Here is a 19,483-nt window from a genome sequence, read left to right as displayed (position 1 = left end):
CTCCCGCTTGTACCATTGCTGTAACAGGTCCATACAGCGAGACTTGTCATCCCGGTTTTTGCCCTCAATGTTTTCTATGTCTGGTGTCTCAAACCCAAGATGCCAAGCCAGGTCCTTCCAGTCTGAGCTCACCTTGTTCTTTATGAAGCTAAAGTACCTCCCAACACCTGCAAGGAAACATTTAGTATGGAGAAGCATTATGCAGATATTCATTGTATATGTTATATACACATGTACAATGCAATTTTAATAGAAAATATAACAGTCTGAGAGCAATTCAAGAAGAGCTTCCCCCCTACATGGTTAAATGCAGTGTCCACAGTTGAAGGACCCTACAAAAATTATCTCAAGAAATTTCGGTACACAAAATGGTGCTTGTTGATGTGATATAGAATGTGAAATTCCTTGATAATTTAGATAAATGTTAAGTCTCAGCATTATTCTTAACATAAGTTCTGCAAAAATTTACATTCAATTTGTAGTTTCTGAGTAGTGAAGACCTTAGTTTGTATCTGTTAAACATTTTAGGTGGGATTCATACAGCCAGCAGCAAGGCTGCCATGGCCAAACACACTGTCACACAAAGACAGGATGTTGATCTCAAAAGTTTTGAAATATCCTTATTATTTGATCAACCACATGAAGATCTTACCTTGTTTAGACATGTTGCAGATACATTTCTTGCCACTCTGATTCAATACTCACATGAAGTTGCTCTGAAAAAAGACAAATTTTGACATGATGACAATGTTTAATGGCAACCAAAACATAATGTTACCAGCAACTTCTGTATCTGTATTGGTTTCTGTATATATTTATGACAGTGACTATATATTTGTAGCTGGTATAACACTATTAACAGTTACTGCCCACTTGCAAAACAAACTAGCTTTGCAGGCATATGGTACGGCTGTACAGAGATAGGGAGTGGCTAAAGAAGACATTTTACCTGGAAGTGAAACTAAAAGTTGACTTTAAAAGTTACAGAGCAAGTGGCTTTTAAGTTTTATCAAATACAACTTTGTACTGAAAGATTTTAGTTGTATTTATCTGACACACTATAACATCAGCTGATAATATAAATGGCAGCTTAATTTTATTTTCAAGACAAAGAACTATTTCCTTGATTGCCTACCTGAAAGATGTTTCCTGCTTTCTGACAGCCTTCCAAACAGAAGTGTTCTTTGACTGAGACGCTTTATGTAGACCCTCAAAATGGAGATCGAGTCAGCTACTTCTGGTAGAAGGACTAGCCGACCTTAGAAATGAAGCCCTAGTCAGCCACCCCGCTGCAAAGTTCATTTTCTAGTGTATCTTGCCCCAGCATGTGACCAGTTTTGTTTGAAGTATGAGCAATGTTTAATATTTAGTTAACTACTGCATAGACAAGGATGGACTTTGATACCAATTAAAGACTAGTTGATAATGTGTACTACACACTGTACATGCCACAGGGTTTAAAATTTGTAGGCTGATTCTTGGAACTTGTGCTCAAATAATTGGGAGTAATGTGGTCCTTACATTTGTAGCCATCACTAAAACCCCAACAGTACCATATATTATTCATTAGAATTCTGAATAACTATGATGATGCTGTAGCTGTTCAAGCTATCACTGTTTTGTGTGTCTGACACCCACACATGTTTCAGGGGACTTTAACTTTTTCATGGCTATGTCTGAGGTAATAATGTTGTCTGCCTGGTGGAAAAGAGTTTTTGTCACTGCCAGTTTGTGTTCCAATGGGTGATGAGAGTCAAAGACCGGGTAGTGGTCAGTGTGTGTCGGTTTCCTGTACACTTTGAACTGAAGGCTGCGTCCTTCTCTATATAATATAGTTTTGGTATCTAAAAGGAAAGTTAGTGGAGCGACCAAGTTATAGGCCAATTAAAGGGACAGTCACCCCTTTCACTGTGTGAGTTTTAATTTTAGAATGTTTGAACAGATTTGAACGTAATGCATTTTAAGGCTTCCTGAGGGTGAAGTCCGCCATAGCAACAGTAACTAAGGGCAAGGGCGTGTCAGCATGTACACAAATGTAAGTTTTGTACATTTGCCCATGCTGTTCAATGCACTTTTGAATTAATAGTTTTATCAGATTGAATATTAACAGACTCTTTTTACACATTGTCAACCATTGCTTTATTTACACCAACGTTTCACCTTCCTCTTCGCAATTCTAACTTGTTCACATAGTACTGCTGCTTTCACAAACCTTATGTACAGTCACTGCTGTATGCAAATTTTTACAATGAGGTCCCAAACATAAAGGTGTGTATTATTATTAGTACGCACATGACTTCATGTTCTTTACTGTTTTTTTTATCCACACTTTGAACGATTATTTTTGTTAGCATATTTTCTTAAGTTTGTGAAACTAAGTACATGTACAAGGTAGAGTGTGCTCATTCATTGGACCTTAATATATAATGCACATGATTATGACTTTTGCTCAAATCTATTACAAAGCAGTTTCCATATTGACATTCACATCTAAAACAGGAGATCTGATGCTGATAGTTATCGTGTAACTGTTACCCTGTTGATCATAATTATATACTCATAGCCTGATCAAATTTATTTTGTTTGGGCAACGTGTATTTCCCTGAATAGTACAGCACTAACCCTGTGTCCAGACTGATACAGTGTTATAATCAAAGTCAGTGACCACCACATCTCCACCTGGTGACACAGCAACACCCCAGGGATACTTCATACCACTTCCAATGTGACACAGAAATCTGCCCTGACTGTCAAACATTTTCACACAACCATTTCCTCTGTCAGCCACAATGATGTTTCCTATCCCATCAACACAAATGCCCTGGGGATATGTCGACTGACTTCCATCAGATCCCAAACCTCCAAACTTGAACTTGAAGTTCCCCTCTCTGTCCAAGACATGGACACAGTGGTTGTTGTAATCAGTGACCAGAATGTTCCCCTCCCCATCCACAGTGACATGTACTGGCCGCCAAGGCTTTAGTGACCTGTGACCTGAGCCACCATACATCCCCACATCAGAACCATCTTGGTTAAAGACTCGAAGTCGACCATTTTTCCCATCATACTCTGTGACAATCACCTGTTCTGTTGCCATAGCTACAGTTATTCCACAGAAGGTACGAACATATGGAAGCTCTATTTTGACCAAACAGGTGCCTTCCCTGGAATACTGCACTACATGATCAGGACCCACCACCCACAGGTTGTCATTTCTATCTACAGCAATATCATATGGTGTTAACATTGTATCATTTTCTCCTGGCAGAGTTGTTGTGAACTTTCTGATATAAACACAATCCATTGTAAACACCTGGATTCTGCAGTTACCCAAATCAGCAATGTAAACCTCATTGTCTTGTGAGACAGCTACTCCAGTAGGACCCATAAATTCCGCCCTACCTGATCCCATTCTCCCAAAGCTGACTTTCCTCACCCATGGTTTTCCCAGCCTGATTGGTCTGACATTTGTACTTCTAACCTGTCCAGTATTTGTTTCTTTGGCCTGAACCAAAGCCTGCTTGTTTGACATGGATTTTGACATTACCTTCCCCAACTCTACTGGGGCACTGAATTTCTTTGGTTCAAATGCACAAAATTTAGTTTCACAGATCTCAGGAGTTTGTGTGTTTTCAAATTTTGCAAGTTTATGTGCCAGATTAAAGTCCTGTGAAAGAGAGACTGGATCTTCTTGTTCTATAAGCTCTTCTGAACCATCACAAAGCCTGGACAGTTCAGTCAGCTGAGTCAGCACAATGTGTCTCTGTCCTGCCAAAGCAGCCATGTTGTCATTATGACTTTTGTCCACAGTAGCCAAGAGCCCATCCCTTTGTTTTTGCAACTTCTGTAACTGTTCTTCAAAAGCTTTGTTTATCTCTTGTTGAACTTGTGTCTTGTTGTCTGTGATCCTTTTCTGTACATCTTCCATCATTTTGAGGAATTCTGAGAAGGTTTTAATCTTCTGTTGTCCACTATTGAGCTGTGCCCTGATGTTGGCTTTTATCTGTTCTGCTACCTGTTTGATACCTGTGACGTTGTGCCCAGGGTGGCCATCCCCGATACATTCACTACAAACTGGCATCTCGCACTGCTGGCAAAATAGATCTACATCTTTTGTTGGGTGAAATCCGCACCTGTTCTTCTGTCCTCCCACCTGAGTTTTCTTGGAGAACTCCTTGCACAGGTTGGCCACAAGATGGTTGTCAGGAAGCCCTGCCACTCCCTTAGAGGTCAAAGTCACAGGTTCTCGACATATGGAACACCTGAATGGCTCCTGCCGTTGCGGTGGCATCCTTCTGCAATCCTGCAACCATTTCTTATGTTGGCTTTCCAAGCATCTCAGACAGAAGCTGTGCTGACAAGGCAGTGCCTTGGGTTTTGTAAAAGGCTCAAAGCAGATTACACAGGAGAGATGCTCCTCCAGGATTCTGTGTCTGTCCGTCGTAGAAGGAGCAGCCGCCATTTTGGGACCCTATAGCTAGAAATGAAGCCCTAGTCAGCCACTCCCGCTACAAAGTTCACTTCTACTCTAGAGTAACTTTGCTCCAACATGTGACTAGTTTTGTTTGAAGTATGAGCAATGTTTAGTTATCTTCTGCATAGTCAACAATGGACTTTGATACCATGAAGACTATTTGATAATGTGTACTTGTCTAGTAACTTGCCACATGTCTACATTGTATGCTTGTGAGCAACAAATTTGTTGCCCAAAAACAAAAGGAAGGTATATAAATGATTTAACTATCTAAACAGTTATTACGGTAGTTAAGGACAGTTAAGGTATTTTGTTCATTCTATAACAAAGCAACAGTGTATTAAAAGCCAAACAGTTGAGGTAATAATATTACATTCACTTCAGGGTTCTTGCCAGTACAGTTGAACATAGTGGCCCCAATGCTGTGATTTGTATCCCCTATGCTGTGATTTTGGTGCCTATGCTGTGTTTCAACCAGTGTATGAGGCTCTTGACTTCTGTTGTTTTCTAACAAAGAAAAGATATGTTGGCTATACTTTTCATTAATTTTGGTCAATCATTTATTTGGATCCTCATAATACAGGAAACAATGTTTCAGAGCATTATAAAATGTAAATAGTTTCAGGCCAGATGACTCCAGATCCCCCCAAAATGCTCAACCCTGCGCTACTTGTGACGTGGCTTTGCCACTCTAAGCTGCCCCTACGCTGTTAAAAATTCCAGAGCGGCCCTTGACACATACTAGGTAACTTGCATGTACATATCACATACATGTGCAGTTCATTTTGCTTAATCCTACTACAAGTACTAACTCTATCAACAGATGCACACAACTTGATTTTTGATGACTAGTAATGCATATAATTGCAATGTTTCCTAACCTGAACAATATTTCTATTTTCAGGCATCGATATCAGCCCAGCCCCTCCCCCTGAAACCAGTGGTAAAGTCCACCCTCAACAGGTCACAGTCTGAGGTAAGTCATAATCATACAAATTCATATGACTGTACATTTTTTAAAAATCAAGTTTTAGTGTCCGTTGTTCCCCGTCTTACGAGGGTTGGAAGTTGCGGGATATTGTTCAGGTCTGATTGCTATTCTTGTATAGGACTGTTTAGCCATAGCTGAAGATAAGGGATTTACCATCATTCAATCAGTATTGACTGATGGAGGCCATGCTCAAATATAGGTACATGAACTGAACCAAACTTACAAGTACATCATAAAGTACATGTAATTTATCCTGACTATATTTCAGGCTGGCTCAACAAGTAGTGAGCTTTCTGTCAGTGCCGAGGAAGTCACGGCTGCTATTTCTGCTTTCAAAGACGGCAAGAGCCCCAAGCCTCGGATAAGGACACATCCCATGTAAGTAAACAAATGGTTCAACACTTGGTATCAAGGTTCTTTATACGCAACCAAAAAACAATGACCTACCAATGTTTCAGTTGTCCTTCTGTCTTTTTTCCCAGGGCAAAAAGATTTAGTTTCTTCATTGCACTGCAGCTAAGTGTTGCTGTTGTAGTGTGAAGAATGCAGTAACTGTTCCAAACATGACTGAGTTTGTATCCCCCCTCATCACGGTTAATGACTGGAGTAGATTTGTGTACTAGCCTCCTTTATGCAATGTGTGTCCAGTCTGTCTATTAATAGTGTTATCTTGAACTGCTCCCCACTTACCATACTGAAACATTGGCTTAAAAAAACTTAATTTTGATGTTGTAAGACTCTATTTTCCGGGCACAGATTTGATATACTTAATATGATGGAATATGTAACTAACCAGTACGTTTATTGATGAAGAAATTTCTATTTTTCCCCCTCAGTTTACCAGAGAAGGGAGAGAAGAATATCCTGATCACCAGCGCTCTCCCCTATGTGAACAACGTGCCCCATCTGGGGAACATCATCGGCTGTGTGCTCAGTGCTGATGTCTTTGCCAGGTCGGTAGTGTTTGTTTATTTATATTGCATAACTAGGGCTCAAAATACCACCTGCTTATGCAGGTGCACAATAGTGCAGGTAAAATTGGAGCTGTGCAGGTATTTCTGGTGTCTACCTGCACTGATCCATGTACTGGGTTTTATACATAAATATCCTAATATGATGTAATATACTATGTGTATGTGGATTGTTATTAACTGCATTGACTGTTACCACCTATGAACTATGAAATGAAAAAAAAATAGCAATGGTTCCTGAACAATTTTAATATGATCCCTGCTCCCTAAATTCAGAGTGATGCAGATAAAATTTGTCTGGTGCAGGTAATTTTCAATGTTACCTGCACCAGTGAGTGCAGGTATGCAGAAAAAAGTATTTCAAGCCCTGATAACTAGTAATTGCTTATAGTCACTATGTCCCATGACTGAGTGTATAGTGTGATGACACCTTAATTGCCTCCTGACTTCAGTCAGAAGTAAGTTGATGACATGAGATCAACTGTGACAAACCAATGAGAACACTATTAAGCTCTTTCTCCTCTTTGATATTTCCTGTGAAATAACAGTCACAGTGGCAATAAGTAGAGTGCGTGTTGCAGTGGTTAAGCCGTGGTCTACTGTTCTTCGTGCTTGTCAGCAAGAGCTAGGGGAATGTCCCCAGTACAATAAACCTGTAAATACTGTACATAGTGTTGGTCTTCTCTGTCACGAACAGTGGAAGACTTAGCTCTTCAGTGACCTTTTTTTTTTCAATCAGGTTCTGTCGGTTACGAAACTGGAACACCCTGTACATCTGCGGTACAGACGAGTACGGCACGGCCACGGAGACGAAAGCGTTGGAGGAAGGTCTCACACCGCAGCAGATCTGCGACAAGTACAACAAGATCCACTCGGAGATTTACCAGTGGTTCGAAATTGGCTTCGACTTCTTTGGGAGGACCACTACACCACAGCAGACTGAGTAAGTAAAGATGCAGCAAGATGAGTATCATTCTGTATCTGTATCTATATAGCCAGTATAACTGCCCTTCGGCGTAACACACCAGAGTAATTTATATGTCATTTGTAAAGCACCAACTGCACATGACTTAGTTACATGTACCAAAAAAAGCTGCTGGAACAATTTTTGTCTTCTTTACCCTATGTGTAGTTGGCAATGGATGACTAACTATCTAAGTATGTAGGCCAGGTTTTATACTCAGTCTTTTTGTCTTTTTTTTTCCAGGATAGCCCAGGACATTTTCTGGAGACTCCACAAAAGGAATTTCCTTCTGACAGAAACTGTAGAGCAGCTCAAGTGCCAACAATGTGACAAGTGGGTCTTAAGAACATTTACATTTTCACACAATGTATCACACTAATTAAGGAGGAGAGTTTTGCAGTAACGGTAGTTTACCTTTATCCACATGGTAACCTACATGTATATCCGTTGTATTTAGAAACGAGCTAGGGACTGTCCTAGTCGATGGCTGTTGCTTTCAATTTTCAATATTTTCATAGCATTTCAGTCTGATTCGCCTTTCAGTCAACTTGATATCCCTGAATACTCCGATTTCGTATATAACGGATAAAGGTTACCCAGTGGATAAAGTTGAACTAGCGTTGCTTCTAGGTTCTGTTAGGTGGCATCCATGTATCATAAAATGATTAGCAACAACAGCAATATGTATAAACTGTTAAGTAAACGTTACACAATTTGACAAAGCTTCAATGCAGCATGTAAAGATGTCCACCATGTAATACTAATATGTTTGTTTTAAATTGGTACATGTACAATGTTACACAAACAAATAATACTGAACTACACAATTTCATCTTTTATCGCACTTTAGATGTGATTTATCAGCCTGAGACTAGTAATGAATACTGATAGTACATTGTCCACTGTGTAACCATGGAAACTGTTTGTGTTTGTTTTTAGGTTCCTGGCTGACAGGTTTGTCGAGGGGACGTGTCCGCTGTGTAACTATGACGACGCCAGGGGCGACCAGTGTGACAAATGTGGCAAACTCATCAACGCAACTGAACTCAAGGTTTGTGCCAAAATTCTTCTTCTGTTTGTTAAGGTCACTTCCAGTTCAGGTTTAATGTGACCAGACAGCAAATGAGGCCTTGAAATGATATGCAAATCATAGGTTTTCTTCTTAGTTTAGCTCCAGAATATGCAGTTTCTGGAAAACCGCTTGGAGAACCATTAGCTCCTCAGTCTTAGAATGAGTCAGATCTGTCCCGTATCATTAAAGAGCCTCCATAGCTTAAGTGTAGGTCTCTTCGTTGTAGTGCCATGTTATAACTGATGCAAAGAAATCAGCATGTTCATGTACCATTTTTAAAGTCCTTAGTTTAACTTGGTCAGGGATGAAATTTCAATGCAAGGCAAATGCTCATCATCATCATTCATCCTCTTGTGAGGTGGAACAGACGAGTTTAGTCTTTCAGAACTGCTTGTCTTTCATCGCAGAGAGAAGCCTTTGCCTTTCCAGCCCTGTTTCTGCCTCAATGAGTTGTGTTTGGGTGGCCAACCCTTCTCTTAGTGTCGGGGGACCACAACAAGAGTCAGCTGGTTCGTTGCCACGAGCGACATACCCCGCAAGGCACAGCCGACGCTGTTTCACTTTTGTAGAGACTTTTGGTAGTGATCCATACACAACTGTTTGTTTGTACAAATTGTAGTATGCTTCCACCATGGTCTATAAGTTGTAACATGGACTACACGATGGCAAGTGCTAGTGCACTAGTAGAGTATCCCAAGTCCCACTGTTGTTCCCAAATAAAGAGGCATGTCATCGTATTGTAATATAAGTAAGACACATATGCAAACTGCAGGGCTATGAGTTGTGTCTTGTGCCTGTTCTGATTCAATTTTAGGACTTTTTATCCGTACACAAAATAAAGCGCTTACCAACAAGCTTTCGATCAGTCCTCTGATCCCTCTCAAGTTGTAATGACCTTAACCGAGACGGGGGCCGATACCGACTACCAAGTACCTTTGACCCTTTACTGACTTAGGTTTTGGGTCATTACAGCTTGAGAAGGATCAGAGGACTGATCGAAAGCTTGTTTTGTGTACGGATAAAAAGTCTTAAAATTGTATCATTATGTTAACTACCGTCACAGATGAATTTACATTCAAGTTGTGTCTGTTCTATTGTCCACAGAAACCCAGATGTAAGCTATGCAGTAAGACGCCAGTGGTGCAGACATCAGAACATCTCTTTCTGGACCTGCCCAAGGTGAGACTTGAATTTTTTGCAGAAAATCAGGAAGCAACTTGCTGGCTGCAGGGTTGACTTACTTGCTGCAGGGTTGACTTGCTTGCTGCAGGGTTGACTTGCTTACTGCGGGGTTGACTTGCTTGCTGTGGGGTTGACTTGCTGGCTGCAGGGTAGACTTACTTGCTGCAGGGTTGACTTGCTGGCGGCGGGGTTGACTTGCTTACTGCGGGGTTGACTTGCTTGCTGCGGGGTTGACTTACTTGCTGCAGGGTTGACTTGCTGGCTGCGGGGTTGACTTGCTTGCTGAAGGGTTGACTTGCTTGCTGCGGGGTTGACTTGCTTGCTGCGGGGTTGACTTGCTGGCTGCGGGGTTGACTTGCTTGCTGTGGGGTTGACTTGCTTGCTGCGGGGTTGACTTGCTTGCTGCGGGGTTGACTTGCTTAATGCGGGGTTGACTTGCTTGCTGCGGGGTTGACTTGCTTGCTGCGGGGTTGACTTGCTTGCTGCGGGGTTGACTTGCTTAATGCGGGGTTGACTTGCTTGCTGCAGGGTTGACTTGCTGGCGGCAGGGTTGACTTGCTACCTGCGGGCTGACTTGCTACCTGCGGGTTGACTTGCTATCTGCGGGTCGACTTCTTTGTAGAGAAGGCCATCATTTAAAATAGATTTTCGCTTACTACAGTGATATTTGCATAATCAATTAGACAATATAAAACAGGAAATTTACAAAAAAACTGAATTTTCGTGTAGGTATGAGGTCTCTGAACTCTTGTTCACACTATTGTTTGTGAGATATAAACATTCTTTGATATACTCAAAAGTGTGTCGGGTTGTTTTGTAGTTTACCTCACCTCTCTCATGCATGAAACCAATATCTCTATGTCTGCTTCATAGAATATTTCAGAATTTTCAGTACCATGGTAATGGGTACTGTGTGATTGTAAGCTCCTCAGTATTCAGCCTCTGTCTGTGAAGAGAGAGTAGTTGGCCCTCCCGATAACGATAACGATGGTTCAATCCTCCCTGTTTGCCCAGTTGGAGCCCGCCCTGTCAGCTTATCTCACACCATCTACCCGACGGACGACTGGTCCAACAATGCCAAGGTCATCACAAGGTCGTGGGTGAGGGATGGGCTGAAGCCCCGCTGCATCACGCGTGACCTGAAGTGGGGAACTCCTGTGCCTCTTGAGGGGTTTACGGAAAAGGTAAGACAAACCTCAGGGATATATATATAGAGAGAGAGGGAGGGAAAGAATATTAGAAAGTCAGAGTTAAAGGGGAATAGAAATGGAGTAAATGATTGAGTGAGTGAGTATTGTGTGAACTGAGGTGGGGAACTTCCATGCCTTTAGAGGGGTTCATGGAAAAGGTATGGAATGGAGGGGGAGAGGGAAAAATTAGAGAAGTGGAGGGAGTGAGTGAGTGAGTGAGAAGTGACATGAAGTGGGGAACTCCTGTGCCTCTGGAGGGGTTTATGGAAAAGGTATGGAATGGAAGAGGAGAGAGAAATGGAATGAGTGAGTGAAAGAAGGAAGGAGGGAGAGGGTGAAAGAATGAGTGACATGAAATGGGGAACTCCAGTGCCTCTGGAGGGGTTCACGGAAAAGGTAAGTGAACTACAGGGATGAGAGGGAAAGAGAGAGAGAAGAGGAAAAGAAGGGGAGAGAGGAGGAGAAAGAGAATTGCTATATTATTGCAAAATGTGAGTGACTAAATGAATGACAAGGCTGGAAAATAAAAATTAAAGAGGTTAAATGAAAAGGTAGAAGGAATTTTGTACTTACAGATATAGAGAGAAAGAGATACATGTACATGTAGATATGAAGATTGAACAAGAACATCAGCTAAAAGTATATTGTATGCATAATGTCTTTCTAGGTTTTCTACGTGTGGTTTGACGCTCCCATTGGCTACCTGTCTATAACGGCTAACTACACCGACCAGTGGGAGAAGTGGTGGAAGAATCCACAACAGGTGAGACCACATCAAGTTATCTTATTGAATTGTTCTCAGATATGTTGAGACAAAATTGAAGCAAGCAACAGTCGTATTGAGGTCGTATTGAAGTCGTATTGAGGTCGCATTCAGGTCCTATTGAGGTCGTATTGAGGTTGTATTGAGGTCGTATTGAGGTCGTATTGAGCCGAATGGCAGCTCGCTCCAGACCCTCGCAATTCAGCCCCTGGCTGCAAAGAGTGAGTAGTCGGCCCAACAATAACAAGATGAAAACAGACTACAGTAGAAGCTGCTTAATTGCGCACGCCATTTGCCAGAGTGCATTTCATGCAATTATTCAAATGGTGGAACAAAGCGAAGTTATTAAACTGGACCGCACCACCATGGTATTTTGTGCAGTTAACAGAGGTTTGCGTTTATCCATTGTGCAATTAAATGGCTTCTACTATAATAGAGTAAAACTTGAATATAAATTACCATATTCACTCCTTGTACAGACTATCACCCCACCCCTGACTCTGCTTTCTTATGTTGTTTCGAGTTCAGTTCAGTTTCAATAGCCCTGGGCCACACAGCTATAGCAGGGGGCTAGTCCACAAATGCTGAGTCCTAAGCAGAAAGCACTGTGTACCTTTTGTAAAGTCTTTGGTATGACATGGCAGGCAATCGAACTTAGATGTAACCTATCAAAGGAAAAATGAAAACTCACTTGGCCATTGCAAGTGGTCATTGAAACCCAATGGGACTGGACAGTTTGTATGGTAACTAAGTTAACCTGATGAACCCATACTGCAGAAATAGTTACCCGATGAACCCATACTGCAGAAATAGCTATCCTGATGAACCCATACAGCAGAAATAGTGCCCTGATGAATTCATACTGCAGAAATAGTTCCCTGATGAACCCATACTGCAGAAATAGTTACCTGATGAACCCATACTGCAGAAATTACTTGGCCATGGATTGAACTCAAACTTATTGAATGCATGACAAGCACACTACTCACTCTTGTAAATCAATGAAAGCTGATGGGACTGTGCAGTTTGTATGGTGAGGGATTTTTCTTACTGTTGGATGAAAGTTAAAAACTTCATATTCTACCTTGATGTGTTCATCACAGGTGACGTTGTACAACTTCATGGCGAAGGACAACGTTCCTTTCCACAGCGTGGTGTTCCCCTGTAGTCTGCTGGGTGCTGAGGATAACTACACACTTGTCAACCATCTACAGGCTACTGGTAATTATATATTCTTTATTACCTCCATGAGGAGATGTTATTTAGTCCGCCTCCTTAACAACTGATGATAACGGTGGGAATAGTCGATTTTATTGTCTTAAAGTTTTAAAGTGTATGATAAGTTGAGACATGCTATTTTGCCACGCCTGTACCGTATACATAATTCAGCCTCTGGCTGCGAGGTTACATTTTTTAATAAACCATTCATTCATTCATTCATTCATGTTGTGTATGTGTCTGTGCTTCAGCATATATAGGATAGAATAACTCAAGAAGTTATTGATTGATTTTGATCATGATACTTGTATTTAGTGGATTGACAGAATGAAGGTCAAAGTTGATTTCTGGCTATATAGCCATTTTTCTTGGTACTGCAGCAGAACTTACTCAGCTACTTACTGTCTTTTTTATGTTGTTTGTTCTGTACATGCTATGGTCTTGTCTTTTGTGGTATTTTTTTCATAAAGAAATTAAAGAAACTAGAGTTCGGCAACCTCATACCTCCATGAGTATTTAGAGCTTTTGTTAATTTCATGCAAATGACTTAATATTAACATGATTAATGCATGGTGTTGTTCATCATTGACAAACGTACAGTAAACATGTCACAAGTAAAATTCCCAATTCAGATCATTAATCATTAAGTTGGTTTGCAATTTTTGCATAAATTATGCAAATAAGTTCATCATTTGCATATTTGATATCTGCATATGTTCCACTGATTATAATTAACAAGTGTTACATTTATCGAAGTCCAGTTATTGCAAACAATGGAATTATACAATTTACTCATTAATTATGCAAATTAAGTCCTCATTTGTATAAAATGCATATCATTATGAACATCTTTGCCCAAGCTACCTGCATACCTAAAATGCAGGCAATCCGTCGTTCCTTTCTGCAGTTATCCTCTTTGGAGTGTCTTGACAAAAATGCCCCTGCAGTTCTACAATTAATTGTTAGGGGACTGAAACTTGCCCCACTTTGTCATGACGCTTAAAGCTATCTACCACCCAAATTTCACGACCATATCACGTCCGGGACAAGAGATACATTGAAAAAACTGCTATGATAGAATATTCTCATTAATTATGCAAATGTACTCCTATTTTGCATAATTAGTATTTTATCTTGTACAACATTATCTAAGGTACCTGCATATAAAAAATCATAAAAATCCGTTATTCCCTTCTTGAGTTATCGTCTTCAGAAGTTTTTGACAAAAATGCCCCTGCTATCCCAAACCGGACGCTAGGGGGCTCAAACTTATGTCATTTCTTTCTGAGCACAAGAGCTATCTAACACCCCAAAATCGTGACCATAGCATGCTCAGAACACCGAGATAGCAAACCCGGAAGTTGAGCTGCAGTACCAAGGAAAGCCGCTAGGGGGCCCAAAATCTAATCATTTCCAGCTTTCATCACACCCTACCAACACACCAAGTATGAAACCAATCCATCCAACCGTTCTTGAGTTATCTTGTTTACAAACACACAGACACACAGACAGACAAACGCTGGGTAAAATATAACCTCCATGACATTTCATGGAGGTAATAACAGAAATAAAATGAAGACTATACAAATTGAGTGTCTGAACTTGAATGCATAAACTTGCCTTGTGTGGTAGTAAAAGGGACAGTACATTGTTGTAATTGTACAGGTAAGTGAATAAATTTAATCTTTGAGCAGGAGATGTAGTAGAAACTGTCACAAGTATTTTCATGACATGTTTCTCCTGTAATATTCCAGAGTACCTGAACTACGAAGATGGGAAGTTCTCCAAGAGTCGCGGCGTGGGCGTGTTTGGTAACAATGCAAAGGACACTGGGATACCTGCAGACATCTACAGGTTCTACCTGCTGTTTGTCCGACCAGAGAGTCAGGTACAAAGTTTCTCGTGTTATCTGATGATTTCTTGTAGGAAAAAGGCTATAGAATTGTGCTGCTTCTATACAATGTAGAGTTCATTAAGCCCTGTTGAATGTAGCCACTGGTCAGTTTACATTAGGAAGTAGTTTCCAGATTTGAAGGCGGCCATGTTGAAAATCCAATTTTTAACTTTTTTCTGCTGAACATACAGTTGAATTTCAAATGTCATTTGAAAGAGCACGATTTCCCTTACATTATAAGGCAACAATCACAACACTTTCAGAACCAAGGAAAGGACCCATCTGGCCTTGGTGCTGATTTGCCTTCCCTCCCTGTAACTCTTCCAGGGGGGATGTACAGATATGAAGAAAAAGTCATATTGGTTGTTAAGCTAAGCTCATTACTGTTATGGTTTGATATCTCAGTTATATTATTATTTTTTTTAGATCTAAGTTCATAGACATTATTGTTATGGTTTGAGAACTCAGTTATATTACTTTTGAATCTAAGTTCATTATTGTTATGGTTTGAGATCTCAGTTATATTACTTTGAATCTAAGTTCATCATTGTTATGGTTTGAGATCTGTTATATCACTGTTGAATCCAAGTTCATTACTGTTACAGTTTTAAGTTCTCATATTATTTTTTGAATCTAAGTTCATTATTGTTATGGCTATATTGAAATCACTTTTGTTATTTTTGCTGTCATTTTGTTGGATGGTCCCCCAACTCTTCTTTATCTTTGTTTATTTGAAAACCCAATAAAAAAAAAATTAAAAAAAAGAACCCAACCTTATTTTTACCTCCTACCACAGGACAGCACCTTCAGTTGGGAAGACTTCATGACCAAGAACAACAGCGAGCTTCTCAACAACCTGGGCAACTTCGTCAATAGGTGAGCTACTGGGCAGGCCTCAAAATTGACTTTTTTCCCTACTGTCCCAGCATTGTCCCAAAAATGAATTTCAACTGTCCCGAAGTGAGGATGGACTGTCCCAACCCTATTTTCAGAAATTATGTATTACAACAACTGTAAGTCAGAGTACGCACGCCTGACAACCGCGGGCCGCGGGGAGATCGGACATTCTGATGTTGATTCGTTGATTATTTTCCTATTGTCCCAAAAGTGTCCCAAAAAGATTTTTCAGTTGTCCCGGCCTAAATTTTAGTGGCCCCGGGACATCGGGACATAGTTAACCACGAGCCCTACTGGGACAGTCAGGATTGCTTAGTAGTGAGGAAACTGGCGTAGAGTGCTTACTAGGTTGTAGGGTATAGCCCTGCTTGCTAGGTCATACCAAAGACCTGCTAAAATGTTGAAGACACTCTTGGCTTGTCTATCTTTGTACTGTAATTCACTTTGTCTTCTCGGTACCAAATTTTCACGGTCTGAGAAATTTAACTTGTTCTCGGAACTAAATGTTCACGTTTCCTGCATGTGGACATGAAAAAGTCTCTTATATTATTTGTTATCAGTAATGATAAGTTCACGTTACAGTGTTCACAGTGAAAACCGTGAACATAACAGTACAGTGAAAAAATCAGGAATTACAGTATGTGTCTCTTATGAGTACCAATATTTGTTTAGAATCAGAATTCCCAAAGTATGCAACACAGCATTGCCATACATCCTCAGTGCTGCTATTTTTGTCTACAGCTCTATGGTATATTGGGTAAAGGGGTGAAGTCTGCTATCTTCAATTGAACGGAGGAGATAGAAAGCATTTGTATCACTCTGTATTTCCCTGCACCGAGTGCATTTGCCGAGTGGGTAGAGTGTTCGCCTATCATTTGGTAGGTCGTGAGTTTGATCCCCGGCTAAGTGATATCATCAAATACTTTGAAAATGGTACATGTACATGCTGCTTTCTCTGCTTAGCACTCAGCATTTGGGAAAGAGAATGGAAGCTGAACACACATCACTACCAGTGGACTAGCCAGCTGTTGTGTGTAGTGATTGCACAAAGTTGTGTGGCCCAAGGGCTACTGAAATGGAGATGGGCCATCAGGCGCAGAAAGGACTTTGACTTTGACTTGTATTTCTCTGCAGGGCCCTGATGTTTGTGAGTAACTTCTTCCAAGGCGTGATACCAGCTGTAGATGTGACAGAAGATGACGGACAGCTGTTAGCTCAGGTCAACAGGGAACTGCAGGCCTTCATACAGTGTCTGGAGAAAGTCAGGTTGGTGTAAAAACTATTTGAAGATCTTTTAATGTTTCTATCTTTGTAGGAGAGTTCAACTTTCAGTATTTTGAAAATAGAACTGTTTTCCAACACAAAGAAACTGGGCTCACAGTCACTCATGGAATTTTAGATCAGTCTTCTGATCTTCTCAGTTAATAGGAGGTGGAAGGACTAGTTACAGAGTCCATCCCAAATGTGTTGGAAAAAATACATGTCTTTGACATGTTTTTGAACTCTTTCCTTACGATATACCATATCAGGTGAACTTTTATGCTTAGCCTAACATTTCTGTCTTTGTGTTCCTGAGTAAACAACTGAGTAATCAAAATAGGATTGAGATATTGCTTTGGTTTGTCTTCAATCATTTTACCAGTCAAAATAATGGTTTCCGCTGTTGTTTTTCAGACTGAGGGAGGGTTTGGTACGAATCCTGAACATCTCTCGTCTGGGTAACCAGTACATCCAGGGACAGAAACCCTGGGTACTGGTCAAGGGCAACCCGGGCGAGAAGTAAGTACAACTCTGTGTGTGTGCGTGAGTGTGTGTGTGTTTGTTTGTTTGTGTGCATGTGTGTCTGTGTGTGTGTGTGTGTGTGTGAGTTTGTCCCTGTATGTGTGTGTGTTTGTCTGTTCTTTGTGTGTGTGCGTGTGTGTATGTGTGGTGTGTGTATGTGTATGTGTGGTGTGTGTATGTGTATGTGTGTGTCTGTGATTGTTTGTAAGAGTGTTTGTGTGTCTGTATTGTATGTTTGTGTGTCTGTATGAGTATCTGTGTGTGTGTATTTGCATGTGAGTGTGTCTCTATCTGTTTGTGTGTGTGTTGTAACTACAACCCTGGGTCATAGTCATGGGTAACTACAGTAGTGATGCTGTTGATAAATGGTTGTGGAATAGTGTTTGGTATACTCTTTTATTCCTCTCACAAACTGGAATATTCCTTCCCCACAGAGCACGAGCAGGAACTGTGGCCTGTCTTCTGTCAGTGATGGTGCAGCCGTACATGCCTGCCACTAGTAACACTATTCAGCAACAGCTACAGGCCCCCACACTGCAAACACTTTGAAACTTACAGTTGTATGTTTTTCCCTTCAGAGCACGAGCAGGGACAGTGATCGGTCTGGCCGCTAACATGGCCTGTCTGCTGTCTATGATGGTCCTGCCGCACATGCCTGCTACTAGTCACACCATCCAGCAACAAGCTTCCACACTGCGAACACTTACACTTACGGTTGTGTGTGTATGTTTTTCCCTTCAGAGCGCGAGCAGGAACTGTGATCGGTTTGGCCGCTAACGTGGCCTGTCTCCTGTCAGTGATGGTTCAGCCGTACATGCCTGCTACCAGTCACACCATCCAGCAACAGCTACAGGCCCCCGCTGAGGTCAACATCCTCACAGACACATTTGTGTGTCAACTACAAGCCGGACACAAGATTGGAAAGGTATCAAATGTGAAATGTACACGTTTTAGGCATAGCCATACCCTAGAATTTATTTGTTCCCCTTGTAAATAATTTTTTTCCATATTTAGAAATTCATAATATTATAGTTGTCAGTTGTAAACCAAGAGCTTCTTATACTGTCAGTGGTTTAAACTATGACTGTAAACGAGAAAGGAAATGAACAACTGTCTAGATATTTCTGGAATGGTGTCTTTTGTAGAGGTATGAAATAAGTACTGCTGAACTGTGAAATTTCACGCATGTTATTGTGTGATTTATTCATCAAATGTTTTAACTTGCACCTGTACAGTCCTATAGTTTAAAGAAGACCACTTTTCACATAAGAAAATCGATGAAAAGTTCTGTCTTCTCTCCTGCAGCCCAGCCCACTGTTCCAGAAGATAGAGGCCTCCACTATGGCTGAACTGAAGAAGAAATTTGCTGGCACACAGATGGAGAGACAGGAAAAAGACAAGAAGGTAGGTGTGAAAAGTGAAGAGAAATTTTCTTGGTGATTTTTTAACAGGATTGAAATGACATCTATTCACCTTAAAAAAGCATCATTGGATGCCAACTTGAGAAGCTATAGGATTGTAAAGAAAAAAAGATGATAAGAAATGAAATTGCTACTTGATCAAAAAGAACTTTATTTGAGAATAGCAAAGCTAAATTTGTCAATACTTGGGTTTAAAAAACTACTAACAGTACTACAGAAGATCAACGTGAAAACAGAATTATCTTTGAGATAAAGTCTACACGCTTGTAGCTGTACACACAGTTTCAGAGATTGAAAACGACCAAATTCAAGTTTTTTCACAGCTGTCTGTTTTCATATTGCTTGATATTTGCTTTAAAAAAAGAACAAAGGAGCTAATATATAAATTGGTATGTTGGTGACACTCTACTCTTGGATGCAAAGAATGTAATGATATCTCAGACTCCTTGTCCTGTCCTCTCCCTGCAGAGTAAGACTGCTGCCCCACCTGTGCAGAATGCTGCACCTGTTAAAGTGGACCAGGCTGAGGTGGACAGGCTCACAGCTGAAGTACAAAAACAGGTACGTTCAACGATATGTTTGTAAAGTCTTCTCATGTAAGTTTCAGGTACTTGAATGTAAGTTCATCTGTGACGGTAGTCAACATTATGTTACAATTTAAGAC

At 40.7% G+C, this 19,483-nt stretch overlaps 1 protein-coding gene across 1 annotated transcript in view; it reads left to right on the top strand.

The window, feature by feature from the left end:
• The window catches only part of LOC118432841 (methionine--tRNA ligase, cytoplasmic-like), a 35,458-nt gene that overhangs the window by 13,838 nt on the left and 2,137 nt on the right, over positions 1–19,483 (top strand). Inside the window, 18 exon segments of the mRNA XM_035844461.1 lie at positions 5,379–5,450; positions 5,734–5,843; positions 6,302–6,418; positions 7,176–7,379; positions 7,644–7,733; positions 8,340–8,451; positions 9,577–9,651; positions 10,669–10,705; positions 10,708–10,838; positions 11,512–11,607; positions 12,711–12,828; positions 14,580–14,713; positions 15,516–15,595; positions 16,751–16,882; positions 17,291–17,395; positions 18,140–18,323; positions 18,704–18,802; positions 19,288–19,380. Of these exon segments, the coding sequence (XP_035700354.1) occupies positions 5,379–5,450; positions 5,734–5,843; positions 6,302–6,418; positions 7,176–7,379; positions 7,644–7,733; positions 8,340–8,451; positions 9,577–9,651; positions 10,669–10,705; positions 10,708–10,838; positions 11,512–11,607; positions 12,711–12,828; positions 14,580–14,713; positions 15,516–15,595; positions 16,751–16,882; positions 17,291–17,395; positions 18,140–18,323; positions 18,704–18,802; positions 19,288–19,380 (1,989 nt within the window).

This window comes from Branchiostoma floridae, chromosome 16, assembly GCF_000003815.2.
Source record: "Branchiostoma floridae strain S238N-H82 chromosome 16, Bfl_VNyyK, whole genome shotgun sequence".
NCBI classification, from domain to species: Eukaryota; Metazoa; Chordata; class Leptocardii; order Amphioxiformes; family Branchiostomatidae; genus Branchiostoma; species Branchiostoma floridae.
Note: the sequence above shows the minus strand (reverse complement) of the source record. Positions and strands in the feature narration are given on the sequence as shown.